This window comes from Anopheles marshallii, chromosome 3 (assembly GCF_943734725.1).
Source record: "Anopheles marshallii chromosome 3, idAnoMarsDA_429_01, whole genome shotgun sequence".
In the NCBI taxonomy this organism is placed as follows: domain Eukaryota; kingdom Metazoa; phylum Arthropoda; class Insecta; order Diptera; family Culicidae; genus Anopheles; species Anopheles marshallii.
Genome location: NC_071327.1, coordinates 46,362,349 through 46,379,885, shown reverse-complemented (window position 1 = coordinate 46,379,885; position 17,537 = coordinate 46,362,349). Strand labels below are relative to the sequence as shown.

Below are 17,537 nucleotides of genomic sequence, written 5' to 3'. Positions count from 1 at the left end.
ACCTACAAACAGAATACAACAAAAGAAATATTTACCTAACATAATTCTGGATAGTAGTGTTTGATGTCGACACTAAACAACTTAAACAATAAAACCAGGAAAATGGACTTAAAATCAAACAACATACAAGCCAAAGCCACAGTCTTAACGAAGCAAAAAAAAACACGCTGGTGGGATACTACGACTGGATAAAATCTGGATTTCTTTACAATGCAAAACGTAATTAGTTTTTTTTTCTACTACACAAAATAGTGTCTTACGTCATGCGTTCACCCAGATGGGGAATCTTTTAAAATTTTTGCGGTTGTGAGCGTAAATATGAGTGTTTCTTCCTTGCGGTTTCCATACTTTATGATTCAATGTATACGCATAAAAAACCATTCAAGACGCTCCATCGTTTATGTTACGTGCATCGTTCAATGTTCAGTCTTGTTGAGTAAAATGTGTAGCGTTCTTCAGTATAATGTATAAGTTACAATTATATCCATAATATACGTTTGAATTATTTTCTTCGCCTGCGTTATCTTCATTTGTTCTTCTTTATCTCTATGTACTCCAGATACAATGTATCGAAAAGAGCTTTATAAGTGTCTAAATACGCATTGTCTATAGGACTTGACTAAGAAATTTGCTAATAAAACATCAAAACTGCGTTTTGAAGAGGATCAAAACTTAGAGAACAGTCACGTTCTATACAATACAAGTTAAAAATTAAAACCATCTATATCAAATTAAAAGACACGTGCCGTGCACGGCGTGTCACAATGAATGCGTTTGCCCTCATCATGGCCATGTTCACCTCTAGGCGCATACCTATTTCTACAATTGTACTATATTTACGATGCATCATCATCTCTTCACTTCTTTCCACGGCATTTAGATTTGATCCATATTTGCTATTTTTGAAGACAATAATTTCATTTACACCTAACAAACAACCTAAAACTGCTTATGGCTAACGGAAACATACTCGTATGCTTTGTTTCCTTTTGCATCGCTTGGTTTACAATTAGTTTCGTCAATTTATCGTGCTATGTATGCATTATCGTTTGTCGTTTTATTAAAACTGTTCCTTGTACTTTTCGGTTACTGATTTAAATTCTTTTTAAGCTTCCAGGTTTCAGGATCTCGGGTAGGATTTTTATCGTATAAGTTGAACCAAAACAAAACGATTCAAATTTGTATCATTGCAATCACCTCCCACACTAAGTTCGGGAGAATAGTGAGAATGAAACAAACAGATGTCGCCCAGGACCAACACACGAAACTAAAAACACGGTAGTAACAACTAATTCAAACGAGTTTTGAGGTAGCAGCGTTGCGGTTCATACAATCTAAGAATTTAACTTGTTCTATCTTCTTTATAGTTTCCCACTGCAGTGTTTCGGCTACTTTGTGCTTATATGCTTAGTTTAAGAGCCTCACCAATAATAAGTAGGAATTGTGATAGAGCAAACTTATTATATCAAACATTATTTTGGCAGTTTGGTTCCTCAATGCTCAATTTCGAAAAGCATATTGCTCATATTGCTCCTGTCATAGCATGGTGCCTGATTAGATGGCACGATACATTAGTAAATTTGAATGAATGTTTTTTGCGGACTACACTGATCACGTGCATCCGGTGATGTTTCAACCATGACTACAAGACGACCATCTGGCAACAACGCGACGTCGCTGGGACGATCTTTTTCGTCCATGCCAATAGCTAGTAAACCATTCGACGATGGACGTATTTCCACCTGCATCAATCGATAAAGAGAAAGGAGTTGATCATGAAAAGCACTGCAAGGGTTGTCAGATATGATGGATAACTTACCGCCCAGAGAAACTCTAACTGAGGTGAAAACACCAGTACTCGTTGATTTTTAGAATCAGCAACAATCACCCGTCCATCATCATCACAGCAAATGCCCGATGGTCGACTAAACTCGTGTACTGCTGAACCTTCGTGTCCTTTTGCAGCAAGTACCTGAAATCATCACCGATAATCATTATTACCATTTTCCTACTATACCGCGTGTAATGTTCAATGAAATCGATCACATACCTTTGAAAGTGTTGCATCGATTAGCAGCAGACGATGGTTTTCAAAGTCTGAAATGATGATATCTCCTTGCGGTGTGAAGCAAGCCCCACGCGGAGTCGTCAGGCCTTTCAAATATCGGCTGTGATTCACCCCATCGAAGCTGTAGCGCGAAATGAATAGACCATCAGGGCTAAACAGCTGAATCCGATGGTTCCGCGAGTCTGTCACTAAAATTTCACCCTTTGTATTCACTGCTACATCCCACGGATACTGGAACTGGCCACATTCCTTCCCGTAGCTGCCGAACTTGAGGAGAAACAGTCCACCAGCCGAAAATACCTGCACTCGATGGTTGTCCTTATCGACCACAATGATGCGTCCCTGTCCGTCCGTACAGATACCCGCAGGCAGATCAAACTGACCATTTGCCGTACCCTTTGAGCCGAACTTTAGCTTAAACATACCATCGGGGTAGAAAATTTGCACACGATTATTGCGCCGATCAGCTACTAGTATCTGTCCGTCTTTGTCAACGGTGATACCCCAAGGACGCGATACCTGTCCATCCTCATGACCATCGAAACCGAACGTGAGGCTAGGACCAACGGCTGACTTAGCTGCTACATGATTGTTGCAACCAGGAATGCACTGCCCGAGTATCGGAGCCCCAGGGATTGGACCGATACCGAAGGACGTCGGAGAGGACCCTAGAACGGATGAACCACCACCGGGTCCTTTCCCCATCGGTTCCCACGTTGATGATCCGATGCGTTGCGCTGGTGTGGTACTGCGAACAATTGGGCGCCGTGTTAGAATGTTTCCGATCGATCCCACTACACCTACTCCACCGACACCATTGTTCGCATTAATACCACCCCCGCAATTCGGTCCCGTCTGACCCTGTATACTCGCATTGCCAGAGCTATTCGACGACACGGAGTTACTGCGTTGACCAACCAGCATCACATCACCCTGCATTCTAATTTCCTGCAGCAGCTCAAAGTTTGGAGCCACGAATGTGATAAATTCTTCCTTCGGCTGCAAATTCTTATACATAGCCGCAAATTGTTCCATCTGGCTTTCGCCCGTTGTGAGCGTCTTCGCAATCTCCATGCTGCCCATCACCGATACGGAGTCCAGGGCCTTCGTTAGCATATCGGACGTCTGAGATAACCCTGCCAGGGCGGCACGTAAACCAGCCATCTGATCGGACAGGGAAGTTAGCTTCTGTTGACGAAATTTGTCCACCCGGTCCAGCAGTGTGCGTTCGCGATCTTCTGCGGCTAGAATAAAGTGGCGCATCGCTTTACGTATGCGAGCCGACGCTTCCATTGCATCCCTTTCCACGGCTTGAGAATACGTGACGGCACGATCAATACTGGCTTTGATGTATTTGGTACCCAACTTCCCACTTTCCAGAATCGACATGATCTTTTCAGACGCACCGTGCGAAATGTTTGCCACCGGAATGCACGAATGATCCTTGTGGTCCCAAAGGGTGCACTCTTGACAAACGACCTTCTTGCAGGATTCGCAAAGGTAGCGCAAAACTTCCCCATGTACATCACAATGTGGTTCGGACAATGCGACTCCTGAAATGGGTCCATTTGAGGATCCGCCACCGTTACTACTAGCAAGGCCGTTTCCTTGCATCATGCACGGTGCCGAACCGATAGGTGAGATTGTATTGATCGAAATCATGCAGTGATCCTTCGTAAAGGCATTCTTTGCGTGCAGCAGTGTACAGTCCTCACACAACACATCGTTGCAATCAAGGCAGCGACTTGAGGCATGTGTGTCACATCGCCCACAGATGGCTCCTACGGACGAGGGACAATGGCTGCCGTTGGATGAGTTGGTTTGTGGTGAAGTACCCGGGGTAAGCTGGGTATGGCTCGTACTTGTGGACCCTATTACACCGAAAAGTTCATTCGAAGCGGTTGCCATATGTGCGAGGTGCCCGCCACTGTTTGGACCATTGGATGATGAACCGATGATACCGACATGGCCCATTCCAAGCGGTACGCCACTTCCACTGCCGCTACTGCTACTGCCCGTACCGATTGCACCCAAAACATTGGTGAATAATATATCCTCCGTAATACTTATGCTATCACGATCCAGCGAAGTGTTGTTATTGCTAGAGAAGGAAATAAAATGAAGAACACAAACAGAATTAATGGAAACATCCATTTGCGACAAGGATTCATTACAATCTTACCTTTGTGGAACCATAACCGGTCCCGAGCTCGTTTTGTGAGGTGCATCCCAGCACGGCAACGCGTTAAATAGACTTGAAAAGAAGATATGATCGTTGGAGTTGAAGTCTCCTGCGCCATCGGGGCCACCACCGTTCGGACCACCGTTGGCCGCCTGTGCTGTTATCTGCATCGAAGAAGCACCATTGGATAGCAGTGCCATAATCGTGATTTATACTATAGGATTGTAAAGCAAATTTGATCGATTTCGTTAGCGTTAATTCGATTATAAAAGTGTTTAAATTAATTAAATTGTTCAGTCCATACATTTGCTCGAAATGTTTTGATCCCGTACAGTGTGTAAAAAGTAACCAAATGTTTTATTATGGCAAACATAATTATTACTTCAGTTGAATTAAAAGACGTATTACGTTACGTATAATATCATATCGTGTAATATATTCCTTGCATGTAAGATCATAACAAAAAATATTCATTACACTGATATGTCTTTGCTGTCACAGGAAATCGAAATATTAAGCACAAAATTAAGATGGAAAAATAAATAAGATTTCTGCTTTCCCATTCATCACTAGTTGGTTTCTGGGGAATACGAAAAATTTTTCACTTTATACCGAAACCGAACCCGAGTGTCATCTTTCACTCAGTAAGCCTCAAAGCCTCATAGCCTCACTTTTCCTTTGTCGATATGTGTACCAACGGAAATGGAACGCTCATTCACTGAGAAGCGTCATTGAAGATGGTTTTGAACTGGCAGCCATCATTTATCTCTATTTTTTTAGAAAAAATCCATAAAGTACACTACTACCACGTTAATCAATACATCGTTGCATAAAAAGCATATAGCTTTATAAAGGCAAATAAGTTTTCTTGAAGCAGGTGAACTAGAATTGATGGTTGTCGTAGAAGTAGAGGCAGATTTAGCTAAAGGACGGAAGTTTTTTTCTATAAGCGTTTGAAGAGTTTTAAGTTTCTTTCCCTTCCTGGAAGGAAAGCGAACAAGCGAAACTGCAGGATCAATAAGGGCATTTGATTTACAATGAAGTTTAACCGTTTTCCTTCGTTGTAGTTGACTTTAAGTGCAAAAGGAAACAAACGGAAGGCTAGCATGGGTTTGTTTCCTGTTCCTTTTCATAGGCCAGTGAATATTTTCCTCACTCTATGCCTTCCATTTCTGTAACAAATGAAACGCAAGAGGTATACGTGTAGATGGTAAAGCTAGGGACATGTATGCATATTTCAATCCTTATTCTTTTTATAAAAATTTTACAACCCTACCGACCCACCATCGTACGCTTTTGGCAATCACAACCCCTCAGGGGTTGCCGACGGCATATGTTTTGGTCATGCTTTCGGGATGGCAAAGCAAAAGGAGCCTGCATGCAATCGTTCTAACGATGTATTTTCGGTCCGTTTCTTCTCTGCTGCTGCTTTGCTCTGTTGTTTCCCATCGTTTGTGTCGCTTTTACACATTCTTCTAGGAGAACATTAAAAAAACCGAACCTTTCCTTTAACACACGAAAGAAACAAGGAAACTGCATAAAATGTGTGTCGATATTAGCAAAGCTGCATTTGTTCAATACGACGATTTATTTTCTTTTTTCTAAATATCGTACGGATCTCGTCCTTTGTGACTTTTGCAGACGTCCTGCAGAGGTTGACCCAACCACCTTCAGAGATCGACACAGGGATTGGTGGTACATTCGTAACGATTTGGCATGAATTCGTTACCTATGGAACGAGCAACGTTTTGGCCGTCCGTTTCGGGCCTGCTAAGGGACCCGCTGGCACCCTAAGACCTTCGTTTTTTTTTTTATTTTGCGAAGTCTTTGGCAATATAAGCTAAAATTGTTCCGCATGAATATAATAGGGTCCGGTGTACGTAAAATCATTAAAATGCTTTGGTTCGTTGCATATGTTGGTCTAAAGCAACGGGAGAAAGAAGAAGAATAAGCATATGTAGCATCACTGTATTGGGTCACTCTGCATTTGTTGGCCTTCAGGTTTGCCCCATGTTTGCTTGATGTTGTGTTATCGGCTGATCGCTATGTTCTGGCCCTTGTTTTATTTCTGTTACTAGACAAGTTCAGGCTGTACTATATGCAACTGTTGATATCAAGGATCGTAGTGCCAATAACGCACTGTTCAAATTCTGGATAATTATTAGAACAATGCGACGTAGTTGAGAAAAATATCCTAATTGTAATTTGGAACATAAAATATAAGCGTTCAAAATTAATCTGATTCATATTCTTGAATCTGAATTAATCTTTCAGATTTAAAAATTCGAAGATTCAAAATGAATCAACTTTTAAATATTTCTTCGATTGAAATAGTTGGGATTTGCTGTGTTTTTTTTTACAATATCACAAACTGTATAATTTTTTTACCCTGATGTGGTGTGTTACGCTTGGCTTTCTCTTAGCTACTGTTTATTCGTTTGTCCGTTTTAGTTTATTTTACAAAGTTCATTCGGTGCTGCTATACCACAGTTCATATGCCTAACATTTTGCGTCCTATTAACATTTATAGCTCCTAGAGTTATCAAATACCACGTAGACAAAACAACGACTTGACATATTTTTAATAACAAAACCCTAGAAATGTAACACGTACTATATTCTAAAAATATTTACCATTTCAAATTTCAACTGAACCTCTCTATACAATTTTAACACAAAGTTGAACAGCCGAAGCTCAGAAAATAAATTCAGAATTCTTGAAGACTTAATTAGGTTTCCGAGATATGCGATTAATGATTCAAATGAATATTCGCGGAAGATGCAATACAAATGACACTTCTCAAAACATTCATTAATCACAACACTACAAAATATTTATCAATCTCATTATCTCCTTGCTTAAACAGCATTTAAATCTTTTCACTGCAATATAAGTAAAACATCCAAAGCGAGCTTACAATGTTTCTGAAACTATAAGCTGGATTTGGAAGACGTTACAAATACATTTCGAACATACTGCTTGAATTTCCTACCGACGAAACATTCCTTAATGACGTACAAACCTGCGGTGGCAGACCAGTATTCTACCTGTCATGTCTCTCCAAATGCGGTATGTTTTTGTTTTATTTCAACCACCGAAATCCTCTTATAATCAGGAAACCATAGCGAATGAGCCGTTGAAGTGTGCATCGGTTCTAGGTAATCGAGCGCACAGGATGATGTGCATCCTTGGAATGGATTTTTCGGGAACGGTGTGGTTTCCATTTCATCAACCCGCATTGCTTATCCATTGTTTCTTCCTCTGATTGTTATTTTTCTATCCGCTTATTGGGTTTCGTGTGTTAAGGTGCACAGCGGACCGCATCACTTTCCTGGAGATACCGGGTGTGTGGGTCCGTGTGGGCCTCATGTGTGGGCCGAACGTCCGTGATCAATAGTTGCAATAACAATCTTCCTGCATGCATTCTTTACTGGTGTTTCTGTTTCATATGCTGGTACATTACTAAATGGAACTGTTATTCCTTTTAATATCCTTATATGTACAGTTCTAATTTCCCTCTGTTATACGGACAACAGTATGTTTTGTTTTTTTGTTTTACTTATTATCAAAGAATGATCACTGCCGCATTCCATAAGAAGATTCTAAAAGCACACCATCCAACGAGGGAAAAATGAAAGATCATACCCACGGGATAATACTTTATGCTTGCATAAAGACTCGCTTTTTCCTTTAAGAACGTACTTTTTCCTTTTCTTACACATAACCGACAACAATTTAACCCGCTTAACCCAAGAACACAGCGGCTTGCAGCATGAAGCCCACGACGCTCACCCATAACATGCCGAGGGGGAACACTCACACTGGCATGAGCTGGTTGGTAACCCGTTATAAATTTATGAAAATTGACCTATGACCTGACTGGTGCCATGAAAGTATAATCCATTGCGTTTTTCTCACAAATGGATTCGACCAGATTGAGGGAGAAGTGGATGTGGTTGTTTAACCCATCCAGCCATAACTACTCACTCTCATTTTACCAAGTACTGAAGCATATCTGTTTGTAACCATTGATACAGTCTTCTTGACACAATAGTCTACCATTAACGAGTGACGAGATGGCGAATAATATTGCATGCATCAACTAAAAACAGCCGCCAATAATCGAAAGTTGATCGATGCAAACAACTTTAGCTCAACATAAACCTTTTTTCGTGCGAATCGTGTGAAGAAATAATAAATAAGCATTTTTTTTTGGAGAAAGTGCCATGCTTGCATGTTCGAGTTAATATGCTAGAGAAACATCCTGTATGTGGCCACAATAAGAAGGTCCCGTTTATTCGCCCTTCCCTATGGTTACCGACCCATCCAGCAACACGAAACCCAGTTCCGTAGATGGCCATCATTCATCTAGGATGCGCACTACCGATCGAAGACGCCCTACATGCAGTGACAAGCGGAACAAGAGAGACAAGACATACAAAAAAAAACAAAAGCTACAAACTACACCACCCAAGGACACGTTGTGATGAAAACCGGAACGGTACTCAAAAGCGTACACAGCTCGCACACAAACGCAACTGCAGACGGAAAGGTTGAGAGGAATAAAAGTAAATGGAATAAACTTCGAAAAAAACGCTGGGGAAAACAGGTCTGGTAGGATCGGATTGCAGTTGTTTTGCTCCAAAACATCCCATCGCTGGAGGATGATCCCAGAGGCTGCAGATCACCTAGAAGCGAAGGTAAGATATCACAATATTCTGAAATACCCACGACCAGACCCGTTGTGAAATAAAATAGGTGGTGGTGGTGATGAAAAAAAGGTTACGCCAGGGATGGGCAGACGAAAATGGAAGAAGTAAATGCCCCGAATAAACACAAAGGAACAGAAAATTGTGGAAAGAAATTGACAAGCAGCAGCGAGTTGCATATGCTGCTTTTGGGAGGTGGAATGTGTGAGCATTGAAAATGTTGAGGTAGTCCCAAAGATGAATGTGAGTCAGAATGAGAGGGAGGGTAATAGAAAGAGAAAGAGAGAGAACGATCGAAAGAAGAGACGGGCTGTACAGCTATCTGAGCATTGGGACGCGTCGTCACCCACATGCAATTGTGGCTGTGGCCGCTAGAAGCGTCCAAAGCGAGAGAAACGTACATAATGTGAGGTGGAGAGTGAACAGATCAGCGCCGATAAACACAACGCATTGCATTGCGATCCGCTCAGTGACCCCTTGCTGTGAGTGATCGAAAGAATGGGCAAAAAAGGAACCAACATTCGTGAAACTGTGCGCGCCTGTTCTTTTCATTCAAAACACGCTTACGACTGTGCAAGCGTAAATAAAAAGGGCGCGAAAGGGAACCGAAGCATATATTTTTTCCGCCCTACCGGTGGGGAGCACATGGCGACAATTATTCGCGCGCGCAGCTGCTTCATTTATGAACTACTTTTTTTAGTAACAGTTCCGCACCACCAACAGGGATAATAAATCGCACCATGTGTACATTTTAACACAATTTATTTAACTGAAATAATGTTAACTTTAATATTAAACACAGAAATGTTGCAAACAAACGCATTGCAACACGGGGTTTTAGATGATGAATAGATGATGATATAATTAATATTTGGCGACTCCTACTTACTGAATCGCTCAAGCGAATAAGATAAACGGGAAGATCAATAGACACAAAATACTTAACTGAATCACAAGAACCGACTAACCAGTCACGTACAAAATTAAATGAATGGATTATTGGCTGTCGGTTCACATGTCCGTGGGATCAAATGTTGAGATATATTTTTTTTTGAGGAATAAGTTACTTAGAAGTAGAATTATTTGTTAACATAAAACATTTGTAATGTTAAACATTTGTGGTTCACTATCCATCTTCCCGTTTATCTTATTATAGTGCGTCAGTAAGTAGGGGTCTGTGAAAACCCTGTAAACTTGGCGAACATTTAAATGAAGGTAACCACACAACATATTTAAAGAACTTAATGTTATGTTACTCAAAAAGCGTAATAACAAGAAAAGCATTAATTCTGATAGTGGGTTATAAATTAGAACAATGTATATATTCATGTATAGATATGGCATCATTTCACCACTAAAAATGTCTACGAACAACATATAAAACTTTTTACCCCAAAGGTGTTATTGACCGCGAGTCGGGACCCGCTGGGTTTCTTATTATACGCTTCCGAATGTCTGAACATCTGCTGTTGTTGTGCACGTTTCTGTTGCAGCAGTCGATGCACTTGGGGATGCACTGGTACCACCAACTCCACCATCCACCAATAACACCATCGGTCACTTTTGCAACTGCCTGCCAATTTTGAACTGTATTTAACAACCTGCTTGCTTTCGGCAGCTGCAACCCTAGACGATGCATATGTTGTGCCGGGAGTTGCAGCCACAATTCACGCCTTCTGTCTCCTGGCTACTCCACGTAAAGTTTGGAACGACTTCAATAACTGGTCAACTGGTAATGCGCTGTCATCATCTGCGTATTTGTGGCGCTTTGTCTGCCACTAAAAAAAGCACACACAGCTCAGTACCATCCACGATTCGGTCGTTCGCGTGCTATCCCTTGTGTTTAAGAAACATAATCCAAATCCCCAAACAACAACAGTGCGCTGTATCGTTTTCCGACACATTTTAACCAATCCTGATAACATGTGGAACGAAAGATGAACGTGCAATGTGTTGCAAGTGCATTGCAAACCGCACATTAACATCTGGCGATAGTGTTTGATTGACAAGAAAATGTCGCGATTTAAATTACGGAGCAATCAATTATTTCTACTACGAAAAATGATAATTTCCTCACCTCTTTGCATTACGATAGTATAAAGATATTTAAATTGTTCATCTAAATTTAACATTACCAAGAGTTTCACACAGCCCAATATAAACAACAATGTTGATATGTCTGTTATAAAGAAAATCACCGTAACTAGACAAGAATAGAACTGTTCTTCAGGCCTTAACCATTTAACGCACCCAACCGAAAGCCAAAGAGCCACTCCACACGAGAAGAAAAAAAAAACGACGAAATAAAAGAATGAAACAAAGGGGGAAACAAATTTATGTATGACGCTCCAAACACTGAAAGAAGAACCATCTGCTGCTGCTGGATAAATTTGTGCCTGTTGGCTAGTGGTGAATTTGAACGGTGCCTGTGCCTTTACCTTCCATTTTATTTCTATTTTATCTTCCTTCGCTTTTGGAAATCCTCTTGGAATACGAGCGAAAAAGCGAATGACGGCATTACCAATCCCGACTTACCATTCGGGCACAGCATAAATAAGTTGGTAATGAACCACATGTGCGTGTGTGCGTGAGCATGACGGAACAAGGAACACTATCCAACCTGGCCGACTTAGCAGGTAATTTGTATCCCGTAGGCAAAAGGATGTGCCAATGCTTTCGCTGGGCTGCACGCAACACTGTACGACGCTTATCATGCATCTTGTGTTTAACGGAATTTTCGATATACTTTATAACACACTGCAGTTTGTGAAGAAGAATCATTTAGAGGGAAAGTACCAAGGTCACTTCTTTTTATTGTAAAACTGTGTAATTCTTTGACGGAGTTCCTTCGTCCATTATTTATCTGCGCCCAGCGTTCTTAAATTTACAGTGATGATCATTTTTATAAGTACATTGACGATAGATAATACGCAATACGCGCTTCGCTTGTTGGTACATCCATTTTTGTTGCAAACGAGCTGTTTTTACTATTGATATCCATAAAATACTCGTCAAACATTATTATAAAAGTAAAAGCATGAATTACGGGCAGCTGTCCAGCAAGAATGAATAACAATTACCTGGTTTGCCTATGTTTGCTTTGTTAATAAATAGTTTACTCGTTTTTAAATAGAAAATCTTTAGATATCAAGATTAGAGATATTCATATTGTTATTTTGCAACGAGTAAGACACTGACATTCATAGCTAGGGTGAAAAATATCTCAATAACTTATTATTATCAATTCCTTCCAAATAGCACAACAAAATGATTTTCTATAGTTTTGTTGCATACAAACACAAATAAAGCTTTACCTAATGTAGCAAACTGCATTGAAATATATGCTAAACTGAAACTAGTTCATATATGGCAAGTTGTTCCCTGGCCTTTTTTCATTGTCCATCACTGTACACTCAAAATTAGAAATAATTTGAAGTAGATACCAAAAACTTTATAAAAATTATGAACTGGACATGGTATGATAATGCGGAAAATTCCCTCACTTTTATCATCCCTTGGTTGGGGAAACAGTCATAAACAGACCAAAACTGTTTATCGAAGCAGTTTTTTTTTTCTTTGGTTGTGTTGTTTTTGTTTACTGTTCTGTTCCGCTTTGCGTGCTGGATTCTCGTACACCAACACATGGACACCTTTTTCCGGCCATCTTCGATCGGTGTTTCGTGCACGTTACTGCCGAATGCTTCTGGCCCATCAACACAAGTTCCATGTCGCAAAAAGGGTGTATTTTGGGTTGTTTTGGTTGATATCGTTGCTTGTCGCTGGTGTGTTAGGCCGTTGTTATTGGTACCGTACGCATGCGTCCGCAACAATATGTAGAATTTTCTCCCTTCTTCCGTAGCATACCGAATGGGGCGTCAAACCCACCGGCAAAATGTGGAACATTCACCTTGCCGAAAATAGCCGAAAATCAAACGTCGTTGCCGAAAGTTTGTTGAACCTTTCGGTAAGGATTGAAGGATACATTGACCCCGAAAGAGATGGTCGTGGATCAGCATGCTATCACCCACAAAACCCGCCGTACCATTGGGTATTAGTCAGCAAACACCCTAAAGGACATTTTGCTCTAGCGATAGCACGATATATTTTGGGGGAGGAAAAGCGATTTGTGAGGGATTGTCGTTTCATTCCGTATCGGCGCCTCTTTACCATTGAATCAAGCAGCAACACCACCAACACCAGTGAACTACTTTCTATACATCCATAGCACGAAACGGCTCTACAGAATGAACAAACTGAACATACAAGTAGAAGAGAGAAAATTGGAACGCAACGCAAAATGTGGAAATTTCAATAACAACAGAAGCCAGAAACGTCTTCCGGGCCCACGGTTCTTAATGTTGATGCGCAAAAGAACGTTGCAAAGAAATTGAACGATGAATTAAAGGCAAAACGTCGAATGGAACCGAAGCCGAAGGGGAATGGGTTTTTTATATGAACATTTCAACCATGGGTAAAAGCAGAACCCGGCCGGTGGAACGGGATCGTTTCTTGAGATGGTAGCACAAGGATTCCCCCTGTTGTTTTCAGCAACAGCAACGGTTGATTTGTTTGCGTTCGGGACGCGCACACCAATGTCCTTAGGGGATCTTGGACCAAGAACCGTCATTTGTAGGGATGCTATGTTCTACTAAAAAAACAACAACGAAGAAACAGGGTCATTGAACTTTTGCGTCGCACACTCACAAAGGGGGGAAAATAAGTGCGTTTCCGAGCAGTTGAGAAATGAAGATGTTTTGCGTGTTGCATTGTGGACTAATTCTTTAGATGTCAGAAATAACGCCAACATGAAGTTAGTTGAATGATGTACTTTCTTTACTTTCACCTCTGTATTTATTGATATCTATTAATACGCGTGTTGTCGCTGTTTGTCAAGATGTCTCGCCAGCAATGGGGCAGATCATACTATAAGTTAGAAAGCTTAAGCTTTTAGCCTGTATCAAATAATCCACCTATCGGGTTGTACCATTATGAACATTTTCGTAAAGAACACAGCATTTTGATATAAAGAATGACAAAGGGGATCATTTTTGCGGAATTACAATTTGAGAAAAATTGATTAAAGTTAAAAAATTTAACGTTTAATTCAATTCAATTGAAACAATGTATAAGTCTGATTGTTAAAATAACCTTTTTTCAGTAGTTTTCGTTAAAAAATTTTGTTTACATTTTCCGGACACGGTAAACATGGCCTAACCTGGTGCAGACCAGCTAGCAAAATTCTATGTTTGAATCTAATCCATATTTCCTAGGCTCATCCTGGCCATGACCATTTGTATGGGGAAATGTAAGCAGATAAAAACTGGCTTATGATTCCGGTCAATAACTGTCGGCTGATTGTGACGTACGAAATTAACTCATTTTGTGACAAAAAAAAATCGCCATTTGCGGCAACTGCATTCTTATATTTCCTATTTAATGCAAAGTCCATTCGCCTACGGAAATATTGCTCTAGGTACAACAACGCGGCTTCAACGATGGTGATATATAGGCCACCGTCCGCTTGAAGAACGTCCACAAAACATCAACGGCATTCAATTGCAATGTTTTTGGTGGGACCAGTTGGGTGTGGTCTATTACGAGTTGCTGCAGCGCAATGAAACCATTATTGAAAAAATGATCACGTGGTTAGGCACGATAAGGTAATTCTTCAGTATTTCAGTATTTCTACCCTTTCCAACATATTCACCAGATAACGCCAATCGATTATCACCTATTTCATATTATGACACATAATCTGGGTATTCGGCAGTTCCGGTCATATAAAGATATCAAAAATTGGTTGGATTTGTGTATAGTGTTCAAAGATGTACGCTTTCTCTGTAATATTATTAGAGCTCTATGAGAAAGATACGCAAAAGGTGTAGCTAATGATGGGTAATGCTTTCATTGACCCATATGTAATCAATTTTGGAGCTATAAAATTACATTAGTAACGGGCCGAATACCATTGAGATGACCCCAAGCTGTCATACTGACACGTCAAAGGTTATGAAAATAATCTCAACTGAATCGTCACTCGTGAATTATTAGACCAGCAGGGAACAAATAAGTGTAGAAAACCCATAAATGGGTTGCACGATTTAAGTATTGCAGAGAGATTTTGTACTTCCCCAGGAGGACTTACCACTGTACACATGATCTCTGCGGGAGAAATTATTTTTTAACTACACTTTTTAGCGCATTTTTCCGAACTTTCATTTCATTCAATAATCTCTGTGCTCGGCTTAAAAAGACCTACATCCATACAATACTAGGCATTGAATCACTGCGTGATGGCAACATCAATTTGTTTAGAGGAAATAAGGTCATTCTCCTTGCATTTCGCATCTTTTAACAACTTACAATGAAAAAAATACTCTTTTTAATCGTGGGAGGAAATGGTTCGTGAGAAACGATGGGAGTTATAGAGGACGAATAAGAACGTCTTTCTGTGGAGACACATGGTTTTCTCTTCGCAGACAATTTTTTTTGACTGCCGTTTGGTTTTAATCTCACTGTCTGTCAGTGCAGTGTGTCTGTGAACTTTTCCATTCATTCCCGGTGTACGCGCTACACAATCGCTTTCCCACAACTTTCACTCTTTGGCTGCGTAGCCGAACGAAGCTTTATCAGTCAGCTTTAGTGTAGCAGTGGTAGTAGCCGTACTATAAATAATAGGCACACCAACCCAACTATATTTTGTGCAAAACGTGAGGAGAAATTCCCGTTGTTCCCTAGGCAACTTGTCAGTGTATAAAGCAGATCATAGTATGCTGTTTATTTGCAACGCTTTTTTTACGTATAATTAATGTTACCAAAACTTAGTATTTCGGTTTTATTGACTCTTACCTTCTGTTTCGACAGTTTGCTTCTTTTGCCTGTTGAGTTTTTTTATTTCTGCTGCTTGGGTTCGTTTCCTTCTCCTTTCGATTAACGTACAGTGTCGAACTAGCTTAAACTATTACGAGTTTGTGGAAAAAGCACCAGCCGTATAGCATACACCACGCACGAACAAAAACAGATAAATCTCCGATACCGCGAAGATCCACAACATTAAAACCACTTTCACACACATGCACACAAGCATACACACGTGCGTAATTCACGCACACTTTTTGCGCGCACGTTTTGTAACGGGCCCCCGTCTCTTTTATTCCGTTGTGTTGATTCCTTCCCTATCACATTCCAGCTACGTTGATTTTGTTTTTTTTTGCGGTTTTTACTCCTTTCTTTTCACACTGCGGAAAGAATGATTTACACAGGTTAGTATTCTACGTAAACACAAACACACGTACACACGTGCGTGTATAGGGTGAACCGAAGTAAAAGTATGGCGGGTTGTAGGAGGTCCAATTTCCAGCTGGATGCTGGGATTAAGCCGATGGCGGCCGTCAGGTCGTGCTGCACTTTCACTTTTCCCATTTACCAATTCTCATCATACCGTCCACACATTACTCGGCACGCTCTCATGCTTCGCGGCACCAAAACTCAAACTAACCAAACAAGAAGGGAAGCAACGAACGCACTAACGACTGCCGTCGCGAGAGTTTTGCTTGTCGGTTTCTTTCGTAGCTGTGTAGCGGCGCAACTTACTCAAATGTGTCGCACGCGCACTTGCTCCTTTTTTGTTTTCCTCTTCGTCCTTTGCTTCTTCGTTTTCTTATCGCACACCCCGTGAACGTTTTGCTTTCACTGCGTTATCACGCACCCGGCCTGTGGGGCTTTGGATTTCGTTCTCGTCCCGGGGTGTCTCTCTTTTCTCACTCTTCGCTTGTGACGCAGTGACATCGAAACCAACGCCTGGGTATATTTACTTAACAAACATGAGAAAAAATGTAGAAAGAAGAAACAAACGGCACAAAATGGGAACAAACTGAGCTCGTATACCTTGTTTCCTGGCTCCTTCTCGGTTAATCACTTCACACAGCAATGGGAATTGCCAAATTTTGAATCACGTTCCGTTCGATTACTCACCAAACTACACGAAACTCTTTTTTATAATTCAAATGTACTGCAACGTAACATCGAAAGAAAAATAATCTGAGTTCCCAATTCACCAACAATCCCGATTTCTTGAGCCCGATGGCAAACCTGAAAGGCGAACAACAAACAAGCAACGTCTGTTGCAATGCAATCGCGTACGATCGTTGTGTTTCAAAATGGTCGTCGTGTCCGGAGTACGGACAGCAAGAGTATCCCCACAGTGCGATGGCTCGATGTAAATGGATGACGAAATAGATTTCTCCGTCTATTGCCAGGGAGATAAAATGGTACGGTTAAAAAAAAAAAAACGGCGTAATCCCACGGAATCGGCAGCATATAGCACGAAAGTACTCTCCTGCTCTCTCGCTCGTCGTCATCGAATGCTCTTGGTGCACATGGTATCCGACTACTAGTCCCTTGGTGCTGGGTACGATGCATCCCGAAATGCATCCGGCACACAAAGCGAATGCAACCGCGCGAGAGAGGGATTTAGGGCTAGGCGAACCGAGTGTAACGAGTACCGGAACGGGAACGCGGGACGTGCTGAAAACGCAAACACACCACCCCACATACTGCGTGGCCTTCCCTTACGCT

At 41.1% G+C, this 17,537-nt stretch overlaps 1 protein-coding gene across 1 annotated transcript; it reads right to left on the bottom strand.

Annotated features, from left to right (window-relative positions):
- Positions 1–1,571: 1,571 nt before the first annotated feature.
- LOC128713388 (protein wech) lies at positions 1,572–15,836 on the bottom strand. Its single transcript, XM_053808246.1, has 5 exons — positions 15,810–15,836; positions 4,251–4,464; positions 2,051–4,169; positions 1,820–1,972; positions 1,572–1,742 (listed from the first exon to the last, which is right to left on the bottom strand). Exons 2-5 carry the CDS (start codon positions 4,448–4,450, stop codon positions 1,572–1,574), a joined length of 2,643 nt encoding a protein of 880 aa, XP_053664221.1. The 5' UTR covers positions 4,451–4,464; positions 15,810–15,836.
- Between the last annotated feature and the right edge of the window lie 1,701 nt (positions 15,837–17,537).